This window comes from Rousettus aegyptiacus, unplaced genomic scaffold (genome assembly GCF_014176215.1).
Source record: "Rousettus aegyptiacus isolate mRouAeg1 unplaced genomic scaffold, mRouAeg1.p scaffold_m13_p_10, whole genome shotgun sequence".
Lineage (NCBI taxonomy): Eukaryota > Metazoa > Chordata > Mammalia > Chiroptera > Pteropodidae > Rousettus > Rousettus aegyptiacus.
In genome coordinates this window covers 87,999,494-88,025,577 of record NW_023416285.1, presented here as the reverse complement: position 1 = coordinate 88,025,577, position 26,084 = coordinate 87,999,494, and the positions used below count along the sequence as shown (strand labels likewise).

General features: G+C 33.9%; 1 protein-coding gene across 1 annotated transcript in view; it reads left to right on the top strand.

The window, feature by feature from the left end:
• Positions 1-26,084, top strand: part of MALRD1 (MAM and LDL receptor class A domain containing 1) — a 481,557-nt gene that overhangs the window by 174,085 nt on the left and 281,388 nt on the right. The window contains 5 exon segments of the mRNA XM_036226667.1: positions 511-596; positions 598-619; positions 3,755-3,959; positions 18,684-18,931; positions 22,413-22,661. Coding sequence (XP_036082560.1) covers positions 511-596; positions 598-619; positions 3,755-3,959; positions 18,684-18,931; positions 22,413-22,661 — 810 coding nt within the window.

Genomic DNA, 26,084 nt, shown 5'->3' with positions numbered 1-26,084 from the left:
AGTCCCGCATGAGTAGGTGCCCACTCATGTCGCTCACTTGTGCTGCTAACTTTGAACGAGCTCCTTCTGTTAACAGCACTGTCTGTCCCCAATGAACACAAGAGGATAAAGAAGGTCATTCTCAAAAGAATGTTTTAGTATGTAATCCATGCTTTCTCCTCTGATTACATGGAGAGTATTTAATATATAAAATTCCAGTTGTTACTGCCGTCAGATTTTTTAAAAACTAATGTAGTTTGAGTTCTTAATTAAATGGTGCCCACATACCTTCAGACTTGACTGACAGATATTCATGTTCACTTTTATTATAAAAAACTTGCAAAGTACCCCGGGGACACAATGCCATATAGAAAACAAAGATATCTAATGTAAAACACCTCAGCTTTTCTCTCAGGGACTTCATGTTGATATTAAAATAAAAAATAATAATGATAACTGGGAAAATTCTGCATGTTTAAAATCTATCAAGACAAAATATTTCTGCACTTCTTACTTGGTTTATCTCTGCAGGTACTCAGCAAGGAGGACAGTGTTACCTCTAAAATGTGGGCTTAAAGTGGACAGCAAGGTGCACAGTGGAAAAAGTAGAAGTGTTTTGGGCACTCATTCACATATGCAAGTTTATTATCCAAGTAGTTGGGTGTTGGAAGAGTTTTATTATGTTTTTCTGACATCCTAATTTATTTCCTCCACTCATAGCCTCCTTGTCCTCCCATTCTACTTCTGATGTGTTTACTTGAATACATATAGCATTTTCAAAAGGAATTTATTATTTCGAAATGTCCTAATTTCTTCTAAGTAGACAACCATACATCTAGGAATATATCATTTTAACGACACCATCCGCCATTCCACAATCAACTTCCCATATATCAATAGAACCTCCCTCTATTATATAAATGTATTCTCAGAGACTGTAATTATATTATGTCAAATTTGATTTAAGACATTTTTGAAAGTACATTATACTGTTGAACATTATTAGAGATAATAGATTTACTTATTTCTAAAATATTTGGTGGGGCACAAAATTGTGTGATGTTGTATTTGTCTTCATGTAGATTATAATACTGTTAAGAGGAAAAGACGTGTGTGTGTGTGTGAAAAAGAACAAGATGTTTATATTTATATATATGTGTATATATTCACTTAAAGAACAGGTAGTATATAGATTAAAATGTTTAAATGGAAAATCATTATGTGCCAAGGTATCTGGTATGTTTATTTTTTATGGATATTTGAGAAAATGAGAGCTGTGTGGATGTGTGCATGGTTTTTAAATGAAGTATTTATTTATTTATTTACTTTTTTTGGTGGTTGGGGTTTTTTTCTGGAAGATGAGACAAATATCTATTAAGACTTGGATAAGGAGAGTGAGAATCCCAAGCCATTTATGTTGGAGAACATTTTTTTTTAAGCATAAACTGCATAGTGTTATTCCATGAATTTGGAATCATTGTTCTCTAAATAGAAGATATAATATATTTGCTAATTAGTACTTTTCCAGTCCTCTGTATATGTAGCAGAAGTAAACAATTCTATTGTGAATATTCAGTAACTACATCTACGTGATTGTGCTATGTCTGATAGCTCAGCCCCTCTCAACTCCAATGGAAACAATCTTCTTTCTTTCTTTCTTTCTTTCTTTCTTTCTTTCTTTCTTTCTTTCTTTCTTTCTTTCTTTCTTTCTTTCTTTCTTTCTATCTATCTATCTCATCTATATCTATAGTTATAGATATATAGTTATAGATATAAATAGCATTTACTAAGTACTAAGCGCAGTTCTATGAATTTAAAATATTTACCCCTTTAGTTCTCACAATAACAATATTAGGTACATGCTATTACCTCCATTTTTATAGTGTAGAAGACAGAAGTAGCCAGAAGTTAGCTAACCTGCCCTACTCATGTGACACAAAATGGCAGAGACAGGCTTTAAAAAGGCAGGTCATCAATGAGTCCACAATCCAACTGCTATTCTACATTGCTTCCCAAACTTTACAAAAGAATTGACTCTATTTTTATTCTACTAGGGAAAAAAAAATATATATATATATATATATATATACACATCATATGTCAATATGATGTATATATATTATATAATATATATTTTTTAAACTTATAAAAGTTTAATCATGTTTAATATTAGAGACTATAGAGTCTTAACCAGCATTGTGCGAAGCATTGGGATATGTGTTAATTTGATTATTCAGACATGACAAGTAGCTGAGATTGTGTCTAAACAAGTTAACAACGAAACACTCGTTGAGTTATTTGATTTCTTATTCACACAGCATTGTATTGCATATTTAAATGTTTAGATGTGTTTAAATAACAGAATACCTTTTTCAATTTGTGTATCAGTATTTTTCTTGGGCTCAATTTACCTTACAAAAAAGTTGTAGTCATTATTCTTTCCAGTTTTATCAATTTTTTATCACTTCCAAACTCTTAAAATATCTTGCAAATTTATTATTTATTAGCACATCTGCTATGAAGGAAATTTATCCCTTATATTTAAATTCAATATGCTAATTTACATACAAATTATAGTTTTATTTTGTTATTTTTAATATTGTGAGAGGCGTGTTCTATCCTATAATCTTAAAAAGAAAACACCTAGGATTTTACACAATAGTGTAAAAGCATAGCATAACTAAGGAAAATTGTAATTCTTTCAAGAAAAGTAATTGTTTGGATTTGGCTGAAAGGTGTTTTGAGAGTTTGGTAATAAATATTTCATATAAAATCGCTGAGGAAACTGTATATCTTGTTAACTCATTTCTTATTGTTCTAAATTTATTTTAAAATATGTGAACATTTCTTATATTAACACACGAAAACATACTTGGTCAGCAGAGAAACTCTGAATCAGTTTCCTTAAAAATTTGAAACTAAACAATATAGGATTTGTTGTGTTCATTATTTTTCCAAGCAGTGGTGATGTTACAAACTGAAGGTGGCCCTTCTGTAAACTTCAGCGACTCCTATTATTATTCTTCATCACTTCTACTTCTGTCAGATTCAACGTTAAGTGGGATCTCACTGTCAAACAATGACACTCATAAGAATGGTCCGCATTACATACATTAATCAAAGGCAAATCACTATTATTTCAGCTGCAAAGATGTGGCCTATTCAAAAAACTCATGGTTTCAAGGTTTGATAACTCGCTCTCACACAGTTGGGATGGAGAGAGATCTGAGGGAAGGCAAGAATTAGGCAAAACTGTGTGAAGGATGTGTTTGCATCTTCTTTTTCTTGGTACCTCTGTCACCTGTTTGGCCTTCTGCTTCCATGTGTGACGAGGTTCTAAGAAATGCTCAGGCCTCGTTTTGGATCTGGTCTCTGCAGAGGCAGCAGTGATGGGCTCGTGACTCCTGCCAGTTTTCTAGGCCACCTATCCTAAAAATCTGCACAGGAGGCCAGTGTGTCGCCACTCCCGCATCGTTAGGTGTTGAGGATGTTGCCAATCTCAGATGACCCTCAAGCTTCTTGGGTCAATTTCATTGTGGGGCATTTTTATCAAATTCAAGTCTAATGTCATGTATTTAGTGGTTGCTCCAAGTTTTTAATTCTTGGACAGTTCAGCTGAAATTTATTCATTTGTTTTTTTTCTTTTTTCTTTTCTTTTCCCTTCTTTCCTTTCTCTTTCTCTCTCTAACTGCATCTCTCCCATCCCTCTTTCTGTGTCTCTGTCTCTATTTCTGTCCACCTCTGTCTCTGTCTGTCTGTCTGTCTGTCTCTCTAGATTGTCTTTAGGGCAAAACGTGGTGTCAGTCATGTGAGAGATGTAGCAGTGGATGGCATTTCCTTTCAAGATTGTTCTCCCTGACTCAGGCCATACAGAAAGTGTACTGCTCAAGAATTCACATATGCCAAGAAGCACTGCATTGCACAGGACAAGCTATGTGACTTTGTGAACGATTACGCTGATCATTCAGATGAGAGCAGCTGAGGCAGGTAAGGTGATTTAACTATTTAAATATATTCCTTTTCCCTCTCTATACTTAATTTAAAACCATAATTCATTTAAAACCAGCTAATGGACTGGGGGGTGTGTGTGTGTGTGTGTGTGTGTGTGTGTGTGTGTGTGTGTGTGAAGTAATTGGAGATAAATTGGAAAACGGATCTTCAAAGACAGAGTGGAAACAAGCATGTTCCATATGAAAGAAAGTTTTGGAAAAAAGGGAAGCAAAATATCCATCAAAACCAATTCATGAAGGGTTAATAAGCCTCTGTGCTTTGATGCATTTCAAAGAGTTGTCATCCCTTTGTGTAAATGACAAGATGTGATAAGTCTTTAAAACAAATAATGCCCAAATAATACATAAAATAGACAAAGTGATCTAAAAGAGATAACATCAGCTATGTAGTATTGTAGGAGATCAACTCATAATAAACAGCACCTATTACAATACCTTTAGCTAAATGGGCCATATGTGCTCATTCAGGTAAGTCTGTAAAATTGTGCCACAAGTCCAGTTGTTGCCTCGTTTCACAGCAAATGAGGTGAACACAAATAGTCAAAATGGAAGTTGACAAACCGTTCTACTATACTGGTAATAATTTCTGAGCTAGAATATCACAGTTTGATCCATCCCTTCCTTCCTTCCTTCCTTCCTTCCTTCCTTCCTTCCTTCCTTCCTTCCTTCCTTCCTTCCTTCCTTCCTTCCCTCCCTCCCTCCCTCCCTCCCTCCCCTTGAAACCAAATCTGGAATATCGAGAATGTCAGTCAAACAAGAGCTCACATTCATATAGAACTTTTCATTTTCATCATACTTTTATTTACTAATCTGCAGTGGGTCCTCACAGGAGCCCTGAGGGGTGAGTGGCGTGGGTGTTATTAACGCATTCCACAGATGCAGCCACTTGCAGGTGGTGTAGATTTTGTCAAACTTCATCCAGCTAGTTTTGACAGAGTCGACCCTAGGACCCAAGTACTTTTATTTGTGAACCAATTCTTTGCCCGAGAGATCATACCACCTCTGTGTAAAACTGAATCTTAAGAAATCAAAACTAAAAAACTTCGTAGATGTAGAAATCCTATTTATATCGCTAAACTATTTATTCCATCAATTATGGAGTCTTTCTTATAATATCTATTATTATCATATGTGAACTAAGCAAAACATTTGGCTAATCCTGAGTTCTGTATTAATTAATATTTACCTTTACCTTATGAATATTTCCAGGGGTATTTGTAGTTATTTTCCACATCAAATGCTTTTACATTTTCTTCATTGCCATTTTCACTTGAATATCACACCAATCTATTAGGTTGTCAGTCAAACAGAGCAGATATTGTGCTTTCGAATATTATTTATTTGTAATGTTGCCAATGTGTCTCTTTTCCAAGATATGAATTAATGCCATCTTTTCAGTACTTAAAATATCAGTTTGTTTCTGGCTGAGATATTTTTTTTTTTGAACTCTTCATATTTAGGTTCTAATGCAAAAATTTCCGGGAGTCCTCTGGAAAAGGATGTACTAAGAGGGTCAGAAATGTATTGAAATATACTGTCTTGGTAGTTGTTTTGTATGGAAAATAAAGGCAAAAGTAATCATAAGCCTTTGGAAAGAAGGATGTACCAGACATGGTTTTTGGTAAACTCATTGCCAAATCACTTTGTGTGAGTAAGTCTATTCCTATGAGTAATACTGGAGCAAGAAAGCTGAATTAGTTCAAATACTAAATAGGAAGAAGAAAAATTTTTAGCTCCTTAGAACAAATAAATGAACTAACAAAAGACTTGGAAGAAAATCTGAAAGTCTCCCACCTTTTTATATTGGTCTCATTACATGAGTATGAGTTCTTTTTGTATAGAGTTACTTTTTTAATTATTTTTTTAAATTTAACTGCATTCCATTCTATTGGTCTTAAATGCTATGATTTAATTATAGAGTGGCTGGAATCTACTGTGTGAATTATGAGTGCTGTTATGTATTCTGCAGATACAGTAAACTTCGATGCTCTAATTAGACCCAGAAGAATAGGAAGGGGAAAAAAAATGTTTAAATTGCTGTACAACTGATTTCAGAAGTTCGGCTGACAACCAACCAAGATTTTAGATTTAAGTTCTACAATCTTTACGTCGTGTGTATGTGCGTGTGCGTTTGAGAATTCTAAGTAAAGGTAGAACATGTATCACAACTCTAAAAATATTTCTGAAGTATCATTAAGTATAAGTATGCCACATAGCAAGAGCAGAAGGAATTTTTAAAAACTATTTTAAAGGCATAGATTTTATTTGATGGAGAAGACGGAAAACAAAATATAGTAGAAAAATCAGAATGTTATTTATTCCTTCATGTCTAAAAAATACAACATAATCACATAAAAACGTTATTTGGTATCTGAGATCTCAAAATCTTTTTTGAACATGTTTTCGCCATTGACTTAAAGGTGCCTTCAGAAAACAACCATATTTTTGTTTCTCTGTATATTCTAATTAGCATATTTATTGTTGATGCAAATTAAGATTATCTCAGGCATACCCAAAATAATTCGGTTCTACACTGATTAATGAAGGTGCTGGATATTTATTTGATCAACATAATCAGAAAGCAATCTGAGTCTAATGGGCAAATGTAACACTGTATTAACAATTGCAGATATCTATTCTTTTTGAGAACATAAAATTTACAAAAAGCTATATTATTAAACATTGAGAAATTTTTAATTATTTAAAATGAGTTAAAGTGACATAGATTATCTCTTTTGAATTAGGCTGAAAATTAACTATGAGGCAAAAGTTAGAACGTTCCTATTGGTTAGAAGAAAGACACTGCTAGAAACTTATGCCTGCCCCTCAAGAAAAGTAAGTCAGTAAACAAATAATAATGAAAATAATGCATAAAACCCTGTGGGGTTTAGTTAAATGAATACATAGAGACAAATTCATACACTTAATCTTTGTATTAGAAACCAGTTAGCTCACAGTGCAAATTTATGGACTAGAACAAAAATGTAAGATACAGAGGATTTGAAAAGACTGATAAAGTTTTCCAAACCCTGTCAGGAATGATCAAAAGAAATAGAAGAGACAGAAATATGAAATTCATTTAATGCACATTTATTGGGAAGTTATGCGTCAAAGCAATGTTTGATATATCTAGTATATATCAATAAATGAACAGACAAAAATCCTATTCCTCATACTCTTGAGTTCAATGAAAAATATAGTCTCTCTATGTCTATAGGCTTAAACGTATGTAAATGTATATATGTATATATGTTTATGTATGTGTGTGTGTGTGTGTATAGTAAATCACAGGGCTTATTCAAAGGTGATAAGTGCTATGAGAAAATATAAACTAAGGGAAATCATAAATGGAATCAGAGCAAATTACAGTATTAAGGGGCATGATGAAGACAGGCCTAGATAAAATAAATTTAAGCAAATTATTTTAATTTAATTTATTTTCCATTTTATTGTGATATAATTAACAAACAGTGCTATTTAAGTTTAAGGTATACAGAATATACTTACATGTCTTGTGAAATGATTGCCATATAAGTTAACATCCATCATTTCATATAGGTACAAAAAAAGAGAAAAAGAAATAGAATGTCTCTTTCCTTGTGATGAAAACTTGTTGAATCTATCTCTTAGCAACTTCTAAATAGCTCACACAGCAGTACTATCTGTAGTCATCATGTGTTACGTCTCTGGTGCCTCTTTACCTTATAACTAACTAGAAGTTTGTACCCTTTGACCACTTTCATCCAATTCCCCTCCCAAGCAAATTCTCGAGGGAAGTCTGGGATTTAGCCAACACTTGTTATTTTTATTTTTATTTTTTTATTATAGCCACCCTGCATGTGAAGCGGGATCTCACTGTAGTTAGATTTTTCCTTTCCCTAATGACTGATGATGTTCAGCATCTTGTATTATGCTCATTTGTGTATCTTCTTAGGAGAAATGGCTAATGAAGTCCTCTGCCCATTTCTGTATAGGTTTGTGGTAGGTTTATTGCAATCAATAAAGCTATATCGAGATGTCATTATCACCCCCAAATTTTTAAAGTCAGTTATTTAATGACTTTAGTAAGGGTGCCATTAAATAACTGACTTTAAAAATTTGGTTAGTTGTTTATCAAATATTCTTTCATCGTGAGGGAATCTTAATATAAACTCCTCAAAATATTATTACTTTTTATGTTATATCAATGTGAAATTTAACATTGCTGAAAAGTTTTATATTACTACTCAAATCTTGGTCTATAAACAGTTTTCAAAAATTAGAATCCAAGACCCACCCTAGACTTACAGAATCATTTACTGCATTTTATGCAAGATTATCAAGTGATTCATATGTGCATTAAACTTGGAGAGACATTAATCTAAACAATACAAAATTTTGAAAAAGTTTTCCGCTTAGGAGGGAGAGTTATTATTTTATTCTTTACTTCCTTATCAACATATATAAACATACCAGGATTTTAATCATTGGAAAAATTACTGTTTAAGTAAAAAAAAATATTCTGTATAGATTTTTTGATGGATCCAATTGATTATATTCATCAAGATTTAATGAGTATGTATGTATTTGATTTTCAAATATAATTTTTTTGGAGTTTTTAAGCAATTTTTAAAAATGAACATTTATGCCTTAATTCAGTCAATATTATTATTGAGCATCTTTTATGTACCAGAGTTTGTTACAGCTACTTGGGATAACACAGTGAACAACAGAGACAAATCTGCTCTCACGAGCTGGCATTCTGGGTGTTGGTGGTGGGGACCCCAACCATGAAACAGAGTAAGTAAAATAACACAATATTTCATTATAATAAGTGCTCTGGCAAAAAGTAAAATAGGGAAAATGGGAAAGAAAATGCTCGGAACAGTGGTTACAGTTTTAAACAGAGCAGTCAGAAAACTTCTCATTGAGAAATTGACATTTCGATAAAGAATGAACAGAATAATGGATCAAGCCAAGTGATGTCCAGTGCATTTGACTGAATTAAAAAAAAAAAATCTCAAAGGAACATTTTTAAAGTCATCAATAATTAAAACAGAGTCCTTTCTATAGTATTACCCTGTCTATAACAATTTCCTTTGTTCCCATAAATGCCAACGACAATTTCCCTATGTGTTTAGTTATTATTCAGGATTTTCTTATTTATAATTTTGGAGATGACTGCCATCTCTCACTTGTTATAGCAGAATTCTTTCATTTTCAAGTAAACAGATGATTTGGTGGCAGGGGAAGAAGGGACTTTGGTTTGAAGCTGTCTGTCATATACATGTTACTTTTTACTCAGTAAGATTATACCGTGTAGATCAATTACTTCTTACCATATCTAGTTCAGTGTCCTATCTGAAACTTTTTTACCATATCAGAATTTGTGCTCAGTTGTGTCAGAAATGGATTTCAAAGGGCAGCATGCCCCTGTGGGAGAGCCACAGCACACTCATGCACATTGTCCTGGACACAGAAAACCACTGGCGTTGACAATTCCTTCCTTCGTAGTCAGTAATCCTAAAATCCAAGCTTTCTGTAATTACCGTGTGCATACCAGACGTTTCCTTTTCATTTATTCATTTGGTAAACACTGGACACCTTCAGTGTAAGTGGCTCTGTGAATAGCTCTTGTTTTCTTTGAGAGATTACATTAGAAAGTAGGTCAGGTATCATCATGTTAATAAACCTGGCTTTAGGAATGCATGACTGCAGGCTCTCGTTAAGTGACAGGGGCTCAGAAAACGTCATTGTCTTTCCAAAATTACCAACATTAGTCAGGACTCAGTTTTTCAGGTGACACATGTTAGGATGCTATTTTTCAAATTTTAAGGTCAGGTGGTCATCAGGGAAGAAGAGGTTAGATGTGAAGGGTGGCTTCTCTGGATCAGTTCCTGCATTGTGACATTTCAAATAGTTGGTATTTTAATAGGATTTTTTTTCCAAATTACTTATCCCCAAACCCTTTTTGTATGGAAACAAATATACTTTTTATAGAACAATTGTTCTTTGAAACACTTTGAAAAGTATCATTCACAGACTATATTATAATTTCATAGAATAAGGAAATACAAAGGAAACTACTGTATCACAAATTCCTAATGACATCACCCAATAATAATTGGCACATGACATTAATTTTGTAAACTTTGAATTTTGAAATAATTATGAATTCATAGGAAGTTATGAAGATAGTATAGAGAAATCTTGTGAACTTTTCATGCAGTAGTTACATCTTATATAACTATAATATCAAAACCAGAAAATGGACATTGTTTCAATATGCAGGTATAGTTCTGTGGCATTTAATTACATGTGCAAATTTGTGTAATCATCACTGCAATCAAGATATTTCAGCTTCACAAAGCTCCCCCTTGAGCTACTTTTCTGTAGTTACACTTATTCCCACCGTCCTTAACCTTGGGAAACCACTACTTCGTTTTCCATTTCTATAGTGTGTCATTTTGAGAAAGTTATATAAGTGGTTTCATTTATATAACTTGTTCTTCATGCAGCACGATCCCCCTTGTGATCCTTCCATGTCGCATGTCGTTTCGTGTATGACTCACTTGTTCCTTTTAATTGCTGACCCAACTTCAATGGTCTGGGTATAACATACCACAGTAGTACTATTTTCCAGAGTGGCTGTGCTGTTTTACATTGCCACCAGTGATGTATGAAAAAGCCAATGTCCCCGTATCCCTGTGAGCATTTGGCATTGAAACTATTTTATTTTCATTTTTGCTGTTCTTCTAGCTGTGGAGTAATAGCTCATTGCGGTCTTAATTAGCATTTCCTTAATACCTGGTGATTGTGGACATCTTGCCATGTGTTTCTTTGCCCCTGTATATCCTCTTTGATAAAATGTCTTTTTATGTCTTTTGCCCATTTTCTAATCATATTTTTTAAACTGTTGAGTTTTGAGTTCTTTGTATATTATAGATATATATCTTTTGACAGGTATGTGACTGGCAAATATTTTCTCCCAGGCTTTAGAACATGTTTTCATTCTATTAACAGGAAAAGAACAAACACTTTTAATTTTGACAAAATCTGATTCGTTGATCTTTCCTTTAAGAGATCATGCTTTTAATATCACATCTAAAAACTCTTCACCAAGTTTTAGGTCCCAGATTTTCTTCCACTTTTTCTTCTAAAAGTTGTATATATTACCTATACATCTAAGTGTATGATCCATTTTGTTAATTTTTATATAAAGCGTGAGGTTTAGGTCAAGATGGTGTCCTGTTTTGTTTCACGCGGAGCTATCAAATCGCACCAGCACCGTTCACGAGATTGCTCTGCCTTCATTTAACTGTTTTTGCACCTGTCTCGAAAATTAGTTGATTGTACTTGTTAAACCTATTTTTGAGTTCTATTTTCTGTCTCATTGATCCAAGTGTCTATTTCTTCACCAATACTACATATTCTTAATAACTAAAGCTACATAATAAATCTTGAAATCAGGTAGAGTGATTTTTCTTTTTTTATTCTTCTTTTTCAAAATGGTTTTATTACAGTTCCTTGACTTTCTAATTAAATTTTTGAAAAATAATTCCTGGATCTACAAAAATTGATGTAATTCTGATTATGAAATGTATGTATCGATTTGGAAGAAGTAACATCTTTAATATGTTGAGTCTTCTGATGCATGAGTACAGTATAGCCCTCCATTAATTTACATTTTCTTTAATTTCAGCAGTGTTTTGTAGTTTTCAGTATACAAGTCTTGTACATACTTAATAAGATTTATACCTAAGTATTTCATTGTTTGAGAGATTTTAAGTAATAGTTTATTTAAAATTTTGGTTTCTACATCTTCTTTGCTAGTATATATAAATACAATTAATTTTGTATGTCAATCTTGTCCTGTGACCTTACTGACTCACTTATTAGTTGTCAAGAGTTTTATAATGCATTCCTTTGATTTTTCTACATAGACAATCACGTCATCTGAAAATTTGGACATTTTTAAGTCTTCTTCCTCTATTTGTGTGCCTTAAAGATTTTTTTTACAAATCTCCAGCTTAACTGAGTTTGGAGATTTTGTTCAGGATTTTTAAACTTTGAGTTCAGTTTCATTAATAGTTATAAAGCTACTCAAACTATTTTGTGTTGTGTAAGCTTGTACTCTGCAAGGAATAGGTCCATTTCATCTAAAATTGCCAAATTTATGCTTGTGGAGTTGTGCATAATATCCTCATATCATCCTTTGATATCCACAAGATCTATGATATTCCATTTTATTCCTGCTATAATTCGTCTCCTCTCTTTTGTTGATATTTATTGAAAATACCAATTAAATAAAGAAGAAATGTAAGAAATAATGATATAACCCTTTTATAAATACAATATAAGCAATTTGTCAAAATATGAAAGGTTAAGTAACTTTATTATAAAATCGAAGAATCATAGAATTGGTGAGATGAATAGAAGTTAGTTCAAACTCTTAGAAAGGTGTTTAACACCTAGACTTCTGCGAGGGATTCACTTTCATCTAATTACAGTTAATTATACATTTTATTTTGTTGCAATTCTAGCACTTCTATTAAAATGTGAGAGAAATCCACTAGGACACGTATTTATTAATGAATCAGCTAGTGAATTACTATTGAATGAGTTGAGAAATGAATCATCAACCAGTAAAGGAACCATTTGTATAACTTCCCTGACCTGGCAGACTATGAGGTGGGAAGGGAGAATCACCTACTAATTCCTGCTTGAACATTCTCGTAAGAGATAATACACTGCCTCCTATGAAAAGCCTTTGCTATTGTCAGGTACCCCGATATAACAACATCCTTTCTAGCATAGAATCAGTGTCTCCATATTTTTCCAGCATGGGATTTTGAGGGTAATATTTCTTACTGCTTATACTTCTTCATGATAATTAAACTTTAAGTAGTGGAAACAGGTACCGACAATTCTGTACTTTTTTTCACATCCCCCTTTTCCTCTTTGTAATCGTGAAGTCAGTATAAGTTTTCTTGAATCCTTTAATAGCATCCTATGTGCATAGTTCTAGGCCCCTGTTATCCGATCGTCTTCTCATTGGATGGTTTCAATTTTCACATGTTTCTGTAAACATGGGCATTAAATGTCCAGGTAATACCACAGTACTCTAAAATGTGATTGGACCATCACAATATTCAGTGTCATTTTCTTTTTGTTTTTGTCTACATAACAGATTTATATGGCCTAAGAATTTTCGTAGACTAGTTTTTATCTTTTAGTCTTGTATTGATCCCGTGTGAGAAAAATGAATATGGAGTTTGTCAAATCAGTCTTTGGTAAAGAATTCCTGTTCCAAGGGGCTGTGTCATATCATTCTTCAACTCACAGCTCTGCTACTTACAGTGTCATACTAAGCAATTACCTAAACCTGGACTTCAGCTTTCTCGTCAACCAAAATAAGAATAACGACTATTATACAGAGATATTTTGAGACTTACATAAAACAACACATGTACGGAATGCTCGGGACCTGAGACACATTATGTTTGATTCACAGCAGCCCCCTTTCCAGCCAGTTTCCCATTTTCCCAAATGTGCTTTATTTATACTATATGCTCAGTAAATTTAAATCGAATGAATAAATGAATAGAATGGTAAGATCTTAATTTTAGAGCTTTGACAGTAGGATTTTGAAAGGAATTAGGTTATATTTTTTCCAAAATTATATCATTTTTTAAAAATGAAAGTTATTTCATGCTCATTGTTTTCCATTGACAGCAATCGATGGAAAAGTTATAGCATTTAGAAAGGCAGAAACTGGTTTGATTGATGATACAGCTATAGACAAAGGTGATCATTTTCTTCCTGATGATACACCTGGCTGGCCCTGGCATTAATTATTCCATGAAATGCCAGGAATTGGCATCTGTACAGAAGACTCGGGGCTGTTTTCTCACCTGGCACCTATGGGAAATAGAAAATATGAAATTCTAAATTGTTCCCTCCCACCACAGTGATGAACTTATGCTCGTTTGTTGTTTCCCCCACTGGTATGTTAGAATTAAACTTCCCGAGGAAGCATCTACAAAACTACAGAAGTATCACAAGAAAACTGTAGTTTACATTGTAGAGATTCGTGTTGGAGCATTTGTGTTTTTAAAAGCAAATGCAATCTTTTTCATCAGTCCACATCATTTCCTTATACGAATGGCCTTCCTAGATGCGGTCCGTATGGTAATCTCGTCCTCTCCAACACAAGGCAGCTGAATTAGTTGTTTCACTTTATAATTCTTAACCAAGACAGCAGCTCAGATTCTAAACAAGATGCCGAGTTGGGGTTCAGTATTATTTTAATGAGATTTACCTCCCTATCCTCTGAAAGAATACTTAGAACTTTAATATTCTGAACTAAATGAAGCTGTATTATTACAGTCTGTTCTAGGAAGGAGCAAGTGACCAAAATAAGTTTCAAATGTAATTTTAAAAACTGAATTAGCAATTGGAGAGAAAATGCCAGCCTGCCCATTTGGTGACAGAAATTTCGACAGAAAAAATTTCTCTATCCTTGAGAATATTAGAAATCAGAGTTAGCTTGACTGTTAAATTAAACCATTTTAAAAAGGATGCTAGTCCTGATGCTTTCTTAAATTTATCAATATTTAGTTCTTGCAAAAGCTAAAAATGATTTTTTTTAAGCCATTCTTTATCGTTGGGCAAATTCCTTTCTGTGAGGTATGATAAAGTTTCCTTTCATCTTAGTAGCCTTATATGCTTTAAAATGATATAGAAACAGTAGTAAAATCTATGTTTTCATATGCTCACCTTAGTAACTACTAAGAACGTAGAGGTTATTTTGTGTATTTAATTGGATCTGTGATAACTGAAAGAATGTATCCACAAAGAAAAACAGGATTTTGCTGCCTAGCACAATTCTCAAAGAGCCCTGTGTGATAGAACAGGGTAGATTCTGCATCTGGGAATTGTTATCACTTCAGCTGGGATGTTTACCTGCCTGCCTTTGGCCTACGTGCTGGGTAGAGAGCAGGCCCCCGAGACTTCCGGTGGCAGAATCATTCCTACTCTCATTTAGATAAAACTAAAAATATGTGAGTAATTGTTAAAATGAGCTTTCTTTAAGAGAGAAATCTTTATCTAAATATAGATCGACATGTTGCAATTTAGTTCTTCTCAAGTATTTTTAGTTTTTGGATACCATCTCACATATAATTATGATTTTACAGATTTTTATGTTCAGTTGTAATAGTAAAACAAAACTTAATAAAGAATTATCATTCTTAAAATAAAGAATTTTGAATAAATTATTTAGAATAAAGAATTCTAAACAGAACATTTTGTTACAGTCAAATTAATCACTCATTGGGTTTATGCTGTATCATACACATTAACTCAAACGTAAAAAATTTGAGAAGTATCCTAAACGTAGGATTTTATGATATGGTCCCTTAATTACACAACACTTGGTTATAACATCTTATCTTGCATTGGTCAGCTTTGTAATTTACCAGCAGAATTATAAAGACACATTTGTGTAACCCCTGCTGCCTAACTTTGAAATATGAGGAGTTTCGAGGTCGCGACTCTGCCCTAACATTTAAAAAGCAGAGCAGACTGGAAAATCAACAACCCTTCCCGGGTCCATAAGAAACAGGAGGACACAGGGAAAACTGCCTACCCAGGGTCGGAGAGACAAATGAACAGTGAGTGAAAGCCCATCAGAGCAGGGACTCAAGAGCAGACATCACCACAGGACCCAGGGCCCGGAAAGGAGAAACTGAACTGTCCTTAATGAATTACCGGAAGCCCAGGGCGGACAAACTCAAGAGTTAAAAACTTCGGGGGGACCCAGTTATTGGGCTACCCCCACAATATTGTGAGATTTACCTCCATGAGTTTAACCAGGTTCCACAGTAAATACTTGGAGAAGAATCGACTCATGCTTCCGACAGGAGCAGAAGAAAAGGAACCATTTAGAAATATTCTGGAGCACTCTGTTTTCCCAACAAGGCCTGCCTTGGGGAGAAACTCGTTAAGGCAAGCCTAACCTGACGGGGCATTGCCAGAGCTTAACTGGCCTGGTAGAAGGGAAATGCCCAGTGTTAACCTTCCCTAGTCATCTCGTTAAACCTAATGGGGGAGAAAACTGAGAAACACGTTGTGATGTTCACAGCCAGAGGATCATTAAAGGCTGAGACATAGTCATAAAGCTATAGAATGTTTCCCCTTTTTCCACATTATAAAAGGCTATTTATTGTAGCTTTTTTTTTTTTTAACCCAGGGTATCATGTGCAGCTATCAAGAAAAAATTATAAGGCATACCAAAAGGCAGTAAACAAACACAGTTTGAAGAGACAGAGCAAGACACGGCAGGGTTGTTGAAATTATCTGACAAGGAACTTAAAATAACTATGATTAATATGCTGTCACCTCTAATGGATAAATTAGACACCATTGCAAGAACAGATGGCCCTGGAAGTAGAGAGATGGGTACCCTAAGAAAGAACCAGCAGAAATCCTAGAGATTAAAAACTCCGTAACAGAAATGAACAATGTCTTTGATGAGCTTATTCATAGTCCGGATATAGCTAAGAAAAATATCTGAGCCAGAAGGTATTACAAAAGGAACCTCCAAAACTGCAAAGCAGAGAGAACAAAGACTTAACAAAAACACAGCAGACTGTCCAAGGATTTTTAGAACTACAGGTGTAACATATGAGTAATGGGAATACCAAAAGGAACCGGAAGAGTAAAGGACAGAAGAAATATTTAAAACAGTAATGGCTGGGAATTTCTAGAAATTAATGTTAGGTACAAAACCACAGATTCAGAAAGCTCAGAGCATGAAGTAGGAGAAATGCTTTTTAAAAAATTACATCTAGGCACATCATTTTCAAACTATAGAAAAATCAAATATAAAATCGAATTCCGAAAAAAGAGGAAAAAACAGAGGAACACAGTTAAGAATTACAACTGACTTCTCAGACACCATGAAAGCAAGAAGAGTGGAATGGAATAGTTAAAAGATTGAGGGGAAACGAACACAACATACAAACCAACAAAATGAACAAAAACTGCTAATCTAGAATTCACACTGCGTAAAATTGTCTTTCAAAAGAGAAGAAGAAATACTTTCTCATAGATACAAAAACTGAGGACATATTTGCTAGTTGTCTTACCTTGCAAAAAGCGTTATAATTTTTTTAGAGAGAAGGAAAAAGATCACAAACTTAGATCTACATATATATAAGCAATGAAGAAGGTGAAATAAAAACTTTTTTTCTCAATCTAACAGATAATAACTTTGTTCAAAATAAAGTAGAAACAACGTATTCAGCTGTACGTTTATATATCGTATATGTACACACATATATGCTCAGGTATGCTTAGATATAAGTGAAGTGACTGACGGCGACGGTACAAGTGGTAGGCAGGAGGAATTAAGATTACCTTGTTATTGTAAGGAGCTCACGGTACCCGTGAAGGTGCGTAGTATTATTAGAAAGTGAGCTTAAATTATTTGTAAATGTGTAATGTAAATTCCAGGGCAACCAGTAAAAAAAGTTAAAAAGTGTATGTATATGGTATATAATCCGATATGCTGAGAAAGGAGAGAAGATGGAATCAAATCGGAACACAGAACAAGGGGAACCGATAAGGAGCAAGTACCAAATATGGTAGATATTAATCCAGTTCTCTCAATAATCGCGTTGAACATCAGTGGTCTAAATGCACCAATTAAAATACAAAAGTCGTCAGAGTGGATCAAAAAACAAGACTCCGTTATGTTGTTACAAGAAACCCACTTTAAATACACAGACGTTTATAGATTTAATATGTGGAGGAATATATACCGTACTTACATTAAACAAAGGAAAACGGGAATAGCTATATTAATTTTAGAGCAGACTTCAAAGCAAAGAAAGTTATCAAGGATAACTAAAGATATTATATAGCAGTAGATAAATCGATTGTCCAAGAAGGCATAACAGTTCATAGTGTATGTGCCTAACAACGGAATGTCAAACTACGCATGACAAAAACTAATAGAATTGCAAGGATAATTGATGAATCTATTCTCATAGTTGGGGACTTCTGCACTTCCCTGTCAGAAGCAGATAAGTCCAGCAAGCAGAAAATCAATAAGGACGTAGTTGAAGAATTTAAGCAATGTCAATAATATTTTTTTTTTTAATTGTCTGGGAGGTAGTTAGTATTTAATGCAACTTAACATTAAATTTCTGCAACTTAAATTAATTCCAAATTTTCCACTTTTTACCCTATTTTTATGTTCCACAATTTTCTCATCTCTAAAATGAGCATAATAATTACAATGATTAATAACTTTTGCTTTAGGCAGCATTTCCCAAGCTAAGCTGTACTGCAGAATAATAAACTCTAAATTTCCTACCAAGACCTGAGAAGCAAAGATGAGAGGAGAGAAGAAATAAATCATGTTGACCAAACAGGTGCTGGAAGGACAAAATGTGTGTAATGCTGTTTTATTTTGTCATTGAATTTGAGACTAAAGACCAAATTTGGGCAGAAATAAACTTAAATAAGCTGTTGAAATAGCCATGTGTAACAAAGTGAAATATTCTATTCTAATGTTGCTGTCAGTGTAATACGGTAAAATTTTGAATATTACATGATATGGCAAGTTCACTGTCATTTTGGATTGCATACATTAAAGTCGGCGAGTTTCCTCTTTCTCTCTACCATAAATTGGAAAATGTTTTCCAGGTACCTCCGCTGGGTGCTGTGATTTTGAATTCGATCTTTGTTCCTGGGAGCAGAAGCAGGATGAAGGCTGTGACTGGAATCTGAAAGCTAGCAGCATCCCTGTGGTAGGCACAGAGCCAGCTGCTGATCACACCTTGCAAAATTTGCCTGGTCATTACATCTTCATAAAGAGCTTGTTCCCTCAGCAGCCCATGAGAGCAGCCAGAATTTCAAGCCCAGTCATAAGCAGAAGCAGCAAAAACTTCAAGGTATGGAAAAAACAAAAATATTCTGAGCAACTCCTGATAGAGTCAGATACAGAAAATGAAATGGTCAGGGCCAGACCAAAGATGCATTTGAATTTATTCAACTTAAGATATATGAGGGAGAGAGAAAGTGAATTAAAAATGAGAGGGAAGGATCGTCAGAACTGTTAAGAAGAATTTATTCTAGGGATAAATTCTGGAAAACAATTGGAAAATTTCATGGTTATTATCCACAACCCTGGATAATACAAAAGGAGTATAATACCAGTTGTTTCCACCCAGGAAATTTCGTACATATTGGAAATGTAGGAATTTCACCATCAGAAAAAAAAAAAAAAGAAATAGTTAAATATGTCCAAGAATTAATATTAGAGATAATTGGAGCTATAATAAACTGATTGAAGAAGTCTTCATGGAAAAGGAAAGACCGAACTTGACACTTAAAAAAGTAGAATGATTTCTATAGGCAGGAAGTAAAAATGGTTTGGTCATTATCCTGTGGCTCTTTGGGCTAAACAGCCTCATGTGATAACTATGAATTTTCAGGGTCCTCCACTTCCCTTTATTTATTGTTTGCTTGAATGTTTTTATTCTGCAAAGGATTTAAGTCACTAAACTTAGCTTTGCATATAATATAAATTAAGCCATCAAAGGTGACTTCCCAAGAATCTTGCTTATGAGAGATTGATATATAAATAACTGTGCCATTTATCTATATTTACAATGAGAAATGCAGTCTCCATATGATCCGAACACATGGATTCTGACTGGTGTGTTACCCAAAGTTTGATCACTGAAAGAGAAACAAATTACATCCAGAAAGTTGCTAGCTGATCAATGAATCAGGCTGGGAGGCAATAGCATGATTTAAATCTTTATTGTCTTCGAATTCTAATATCCTCATGTACCTTTCTCCACAACAGAGAGAGCCCTAACCCTGGGAAGGAGGCATATTAAATCTTTACTCAAAGGCTTCCTAATTATGTCTACACCTATTACAGATCCTTGTTCTTATGTTCATACTGAGCAGCCTTCACATCCTGGCACCTTCGCCGTCTTAATACATACTGTCGGAAGATTTTTTCTGTCTGTGCTTAAGTTGATTTCTTACCTTAACTCTCAGATAGTAATCTTATCTCTTTTATCACCTCAGGCACATTTGATGGACAAGAATTATGCCACCCTGGTTTCACAGGCTTTTCTGCAAGAAAGTGACATGTTCCGATCATAGTTGTAGAGAGATAACTCAGCAGTCTAGAATGGATGTAACAAATCATACAGAATTATATTAAACTTTAATAGATTTGGCAAAAAAATTGACTTTTGATCATATATATTTTATCTGTTTTTGCTGTTTTCCAGATTACTTGGTACTATCTCAAAAATAAAGCCCAAGCATACCAGATTTTATATAGGTTGAGTGTCTATAAATCTATCTCTAGATATCCATAGATTCTCTGAAAATTGCAAATTAGTTCTCATCTTAGAAAAAAAAATTAAACATGAAACATATACAATTCTGGTTTGACTTCTAAGCTTTTTTATTTAGCCACTTCCTCTGAAAATGTTCAGATTTTATTTTTTGTTATGCTGTGGTAACCAAGGGTTTCATCCAATTTCTTGTTTCCCTGGTCCTAGCACTGAGTCCCCAGCGTTTTAAACATCTGTGTGAGAATAATGAAGTATGTCTAGAAGAAATGTCAAAAATTAATGACGAATGGTTTCTTTTATGAATATTTATGATATAGATCCAATACAAAGAAGTAAGGAAAGGTCATGCTGAGAACGATTGGGTCTCTCATATTAAAAATGTGTTTATCAGATAAGGAGCGTGACCTCCCAAATTTTCACAAAAATCTTCTGTCACTTGATCTTGTAAGATACCTTCAAACAGAAAAAAATCAAATTGGAGATTTTCCTTCCTTTTGAGAAATGGATGCTGAGAGGAACACAGCCAGAGATTGATGGGGGAAGAGATCAAACCTCAGAGTAACTCAAAACCTTCCAGTGAAAATGCCTCTTTCAAAGAATTCAACACTTAGCAGGTCTTCATTCACTCAGGTCATCCTGTGATTAGTCATCAAGTGTTCTCTGCAGGAATGGGGATGTTTAGATCTTTGTTTGCATGTTAACTCAATATCAGTCAAAACGTGATCCAATGTTTTACTGTGACGTAAAACATATACCTCATATTTTTGGCACAAATGAGAAGCTAAAACAAGCAGACCACTGGGCAGATCATGTCTGCGACCTAGAAGGGATTCAGATAAATGTGTGCTGTGCCTGTCAGATAGTTAGTTGCCACTCATGCCTGCAATGCTGCCCAGGAAGGTGGCCCTCCAGCCCTTTCACTTCTCACTCTAATGAGTTGGGCTCCCCTGGTTTTACTGGCCCTCCCTGCACGCTTCACAGCAGTCACAGAGCTCATCTTTTCCAACATTAATTGGTTAATCAATAGAAGAAATGTTTTGGATCGTAGACTAATACCTGAAGGTTTCATCAGCTGGGATATTTGAGTAGACATTTCACGTAGCTCGATGCCCTTTGTGGTGTGTGTTACATATATTGTTTAGTCACATTCTTTATCCTTTAAACACATTCATTTTTCTTTCTTTAGAAGAAGATATTTATTACTGCCACTGTTTCGATAATGCCTTTTTTTCCTCTGGGAAGATCAGTCCCTTTACAGTTTTCCCTCATTCATGCAAATAACAAGAAAAAAGCTTACAAAAACCCTCTGAGTTCCTATTATTTCTAACCCGCACTGTTCTTTCTCCTAGAATTTTCTCTGACTTTCCTCTTCTATGTGATAATCCCTAAAACATCTGGTCAACTCCATCTTTGAAACACTGAGTGTTAATCCCTGAAAATACTTTTATTAATTTTTACTCAGCCAAACACTCCCAAGGCTGCTCTTCTAAAGCATGTTTCTAGCATTTCAAGTAAAATTCCGATAATTGCTGTTCTGGTGGTTTTGCTATATATAGTAGAGCCCCGAGGAGTTTGTAGAAATGAAATGTGTTTCAAGTACAAGAATGTGGAAAAAAGCAATAGAGTATTCAGCTATTTTGAAGAAAATGATTTAAGTTTCATGAGATTAAAGTGATTATCTAGTTCTTGCTATTTCTTAATTATGAAAAGTCTTTATATAATGCATCACTTTTTATTCATATTTTATTCCTCTGATAGTGGACTTTAAGTGTTTATCAAGGAATTCTGCTTTTAGAAATCACAGACAGTAAACTTTTCTCATTTTTTTTTGACTAAATTTCTACTTGATCCTTATTGTACTGTCTTCCATCCATAGCAACATGTGATTTAAGGCTGACTCGATTTCACTCTGTTAGAGTTCTCACAAAGCAATAGAATATGTAGATCTTGTTTTCCATCTGTAATCTGTTAATAAAGAACAAAGTAATATAATTGAAAAGAAAATGGAATTAATTGTACTATTTATATAGAATATTCTTATTCTCGATTACAGATAATTTTTCATTATCACATGTACGGAAATGGCATTGGGGCAATCACCTTGATCCAGGTATCAAACCCAACAAAGGTCCTGTTTAACCTCACTGTAGAACAAGGCAACTTCTGGCAGAGGAAAGAGCTATTCCTGTCTGGTGACGAGAATTTCTAACTCCAAGGCGAAGGTGGAGCTGGGAAAGGACACTGCGGTGACATTGCCCTGGATGTCGTTGTGCTGACAAGGAGTGGTCTGCCATCCCGTCACTCCACGGAAGGAGAATGAGCATCGCCTCTTCCCACAGGTACCTTTCATTTGTGTTTGCTATTTTCACAAGGTGGAAGGTAGGGAGGAAGAAGGGAAATGGGGAAAGAATGCCATAGACAGCTAGCAATCTACTGCTTCCATAATGAAAACAATCTTTTGAATCTAAAAAAAAAAAAATTTTAAGCTTTTTTTTGTAAAATTGTTTTCCAAATTTTCTCCAAGCTTCAGTGTATTTACCAGTTTCTGAGCTCTCTATTTAGTCAACTTCTTCTTAGATCAATAAGAGAAGACTTTTCTGTTTGCGGTCTGACATAGAATTTAATCCTTAACAAATATCAGTTCACTCAATAAAATATAACTAATCAAGGGCTGAGTTATTTAATTTTAATTAGACATTATTTAATTAAATGGTTATGCTACTCATTTTATTCTTTTTAGGCCTATGGACATTTCAATTTGAGTGGTCGGGTTTATATGTTTAAATAGTTTAGGTGATTGAATATGTTTACCTAGCCTTTTAACTTGAAATATCTTTTAGTAATTTGTCTAAAGAATTATTTTAAAGTTTTGAGTTGGTAGATGTTCATTATAATATATACAGTGAAAATGTTGTGAGAAGTGGAAATAGCAAGCACCATTAATACATATAATATACTAGAGTTATGAGATGAAAATAAATGCAATATATATTATTAAAATGATAAAAGAGCAAATTTTGCCACTTCATACTATGACATAGTAACATGTAAACCATAACTTTAACATTGGAAACAAAATGGCTGTTTCTTTCGTAGCTAAATTATTTCTCTCATAATTAACAAAAACAAAAGTGTTTTAAAGGAATGAGTTCGTTTACTCTGGCTTTTAAGATGGAGGATGGATGAAGGGGGGAACGTTGCCACTTCTGCCTTTGCTTCCCCACTCATTTCCAAGGGGGTATTTTAATTTAGTAAAATTAAATAAAAAATAATCTCATAGCATCTGAGGAGTGAAGGAGCCAAAGCTTCGGGGCGCACCATCAACGCGTTTAAAGAGCAGCTGCTCAGGGGGAGACAAGAGGGATACGTTGATCGCATTGGGAGTTTTAAATCCTGAAATCTGCGGAATCTCGAATAAAGTTACTTTTTAAAAATTTTCAAAAGGAAAATTTAAAAAATATCTATAAAAAAATAGAAATCAATTGTTAATTAAGGGCACATATGAATACTGCTAGACTTCTTTGTATATATATTCTTATGAGAATTGAGATAGTGTATTAACATTTTTGGTGAATGAAACAGTAAAAAGATCTCAGCTCTTAGGAATAACTCAATATGGTAAGGGGGAATAGGAAAAACACCTCAAATACCTCTAATATTAGATAGGATGTAATTAAATGCCAGAAGTATTCTAATATTTATAAGGATGCAGAGACGATGAAGAAAAATAGCAAAGCAAATAATAATAATAATAATAATAATAATAAAATAAAAAATAAATTAAAAAAATAATAAAAAGTTGTTTATATTATTTATAGCATTCCAAAAATTGAGGTGAAATAATTTAGTATTTTCATAGCTATCTCAGCCGTGATGCCTACATTCAAATGCAGCCAATGAAAAATAAATGCTTAATGAATTAACATTCTTAGAAACTATTTGAGATACTTCTAACGTGTCTCTGGAAACCAATAGTATATACCTTTTGCTTGGTAAAAGTGAAAAGCCACACTTTGTTTAGACTTAAACTGTGAAATATTTCTGGAAAACTATGTCATCATGAGTTCACAGGAATTCGTTGGATTCTCTGACATTTTAAACAAAAGCTATATTTACATACACACACACACACACACACACACATATTTTTTTTTTTTTTGGTGGTGGGAGTGGGGGTATTCTGAACAAAATGAAAGCCAAACTTGTTTCCTTTGATCTTCATGAAAGCTAGTGTAGAGTTCACTGATACCATGACATCTAATAGAAGTATAAAGAGAGTCTCAAAAATAAGCCACATATATAATTTTACATTTTCTAGTAGTTATGTTTAAAGAAGAGAAATTAATTTTAAGAGTATATTTTCGTTAACTCCACATATCAAAAATATCATTTTAACACTAAAGCAATATAACTATATTAATAAGACATTCTACATTCTTGCTTTCATATTGTCCTTAAGTCCTCCAGAGTATATTTTATGTGACAGCACACTTAGTGTGGATCGGACACACTTCCATTGCTCAGTAGCCACTTGCAGCAAACGGCCACCCTAGTGGGCCGCACAGATGATAACGTGAACACGCTTGGGCACTTTTAGGTCTGTCTCTGGCAACGGGGTTGCATTTGATAGGGTGAGATTTGTGAATTCCCAAGACTTGCAGTTGTCTTCCAGTTTAAACAGAAGCACAGAAATGTAGCCCAGGTACCATGGAAGCACAGGTACCGCGTTCTAGTGGACGAGCTGCCAAACCAGACTCCCTTCCCACTGGCTGTGTGTCGCACAGCTTCTCTGAGACTCTGTCCTCATCAACAAAGCAGAGAGAATATCACTCATTCCTTAGGATCTTAGGCTTTTAAGAATAAAAGGAGGTAGTTGCCTATGCAGTTTGCCTAATCCCATGGCTGGTGTATGGTAGACATTTATTCAATAAAATCATCTTAGTTTTATATAATCCTATATTTGAGGTTATCTTTATCAGTATTCCTTAGGTAGCATAGATAGTTGAGAGTAAGCCTCTATTATTTGCATTTTTATTAAGAACATGTTGCTGGCATTTGTTTTGACAGATTTTTTTTCTTTCAGAGATTACAAGCATATAATTATTTTATATCACATTATAATCATTCAGTCTTATCATTTATTGATAACCTCTTTAATTATTTTTGATGCATCATGAATAACATATATGTACTGTGTATCTTTGAAATGTTTAATAATTCTTAATTTCTTATTACCACAAAAACACCTAACTTGGAACAGATCGAAGGAGCATCAATGATATTATGTTTCACAAATACTGGCTACATCTATTAAACATTTGGAAATGACTCTAGTTCACGCAGACTTTTCATCTGCATTCATGTATGTAGGCTAACAACTCCATCAAAGATAGCTTAAAATAGAAAAGACAAGAGGAAGCAAAACATATATTTAGGAAGATGCAATTGAACTGAATCTGGAATCAGTGATTCTAATTAGTCAAATAAGACCTAGGGCTTTATTAGCCAAATTAATACTAAATTATTATTAAGTCTCTAGAAGTTATATTTAAGAGCTTATTTCGATGACAATTTTGTTAATTACTAAGTAATGATAACAATAATTATTTAATGAATATTAATAATAAAAAGACAACCAAGATTCCTCTTTTAAATATCCATGTGCAAATTCAGCCAGTATCATATCTTCTATAATTGGCAGAGATTTAATAAAATCTCTAAGTAT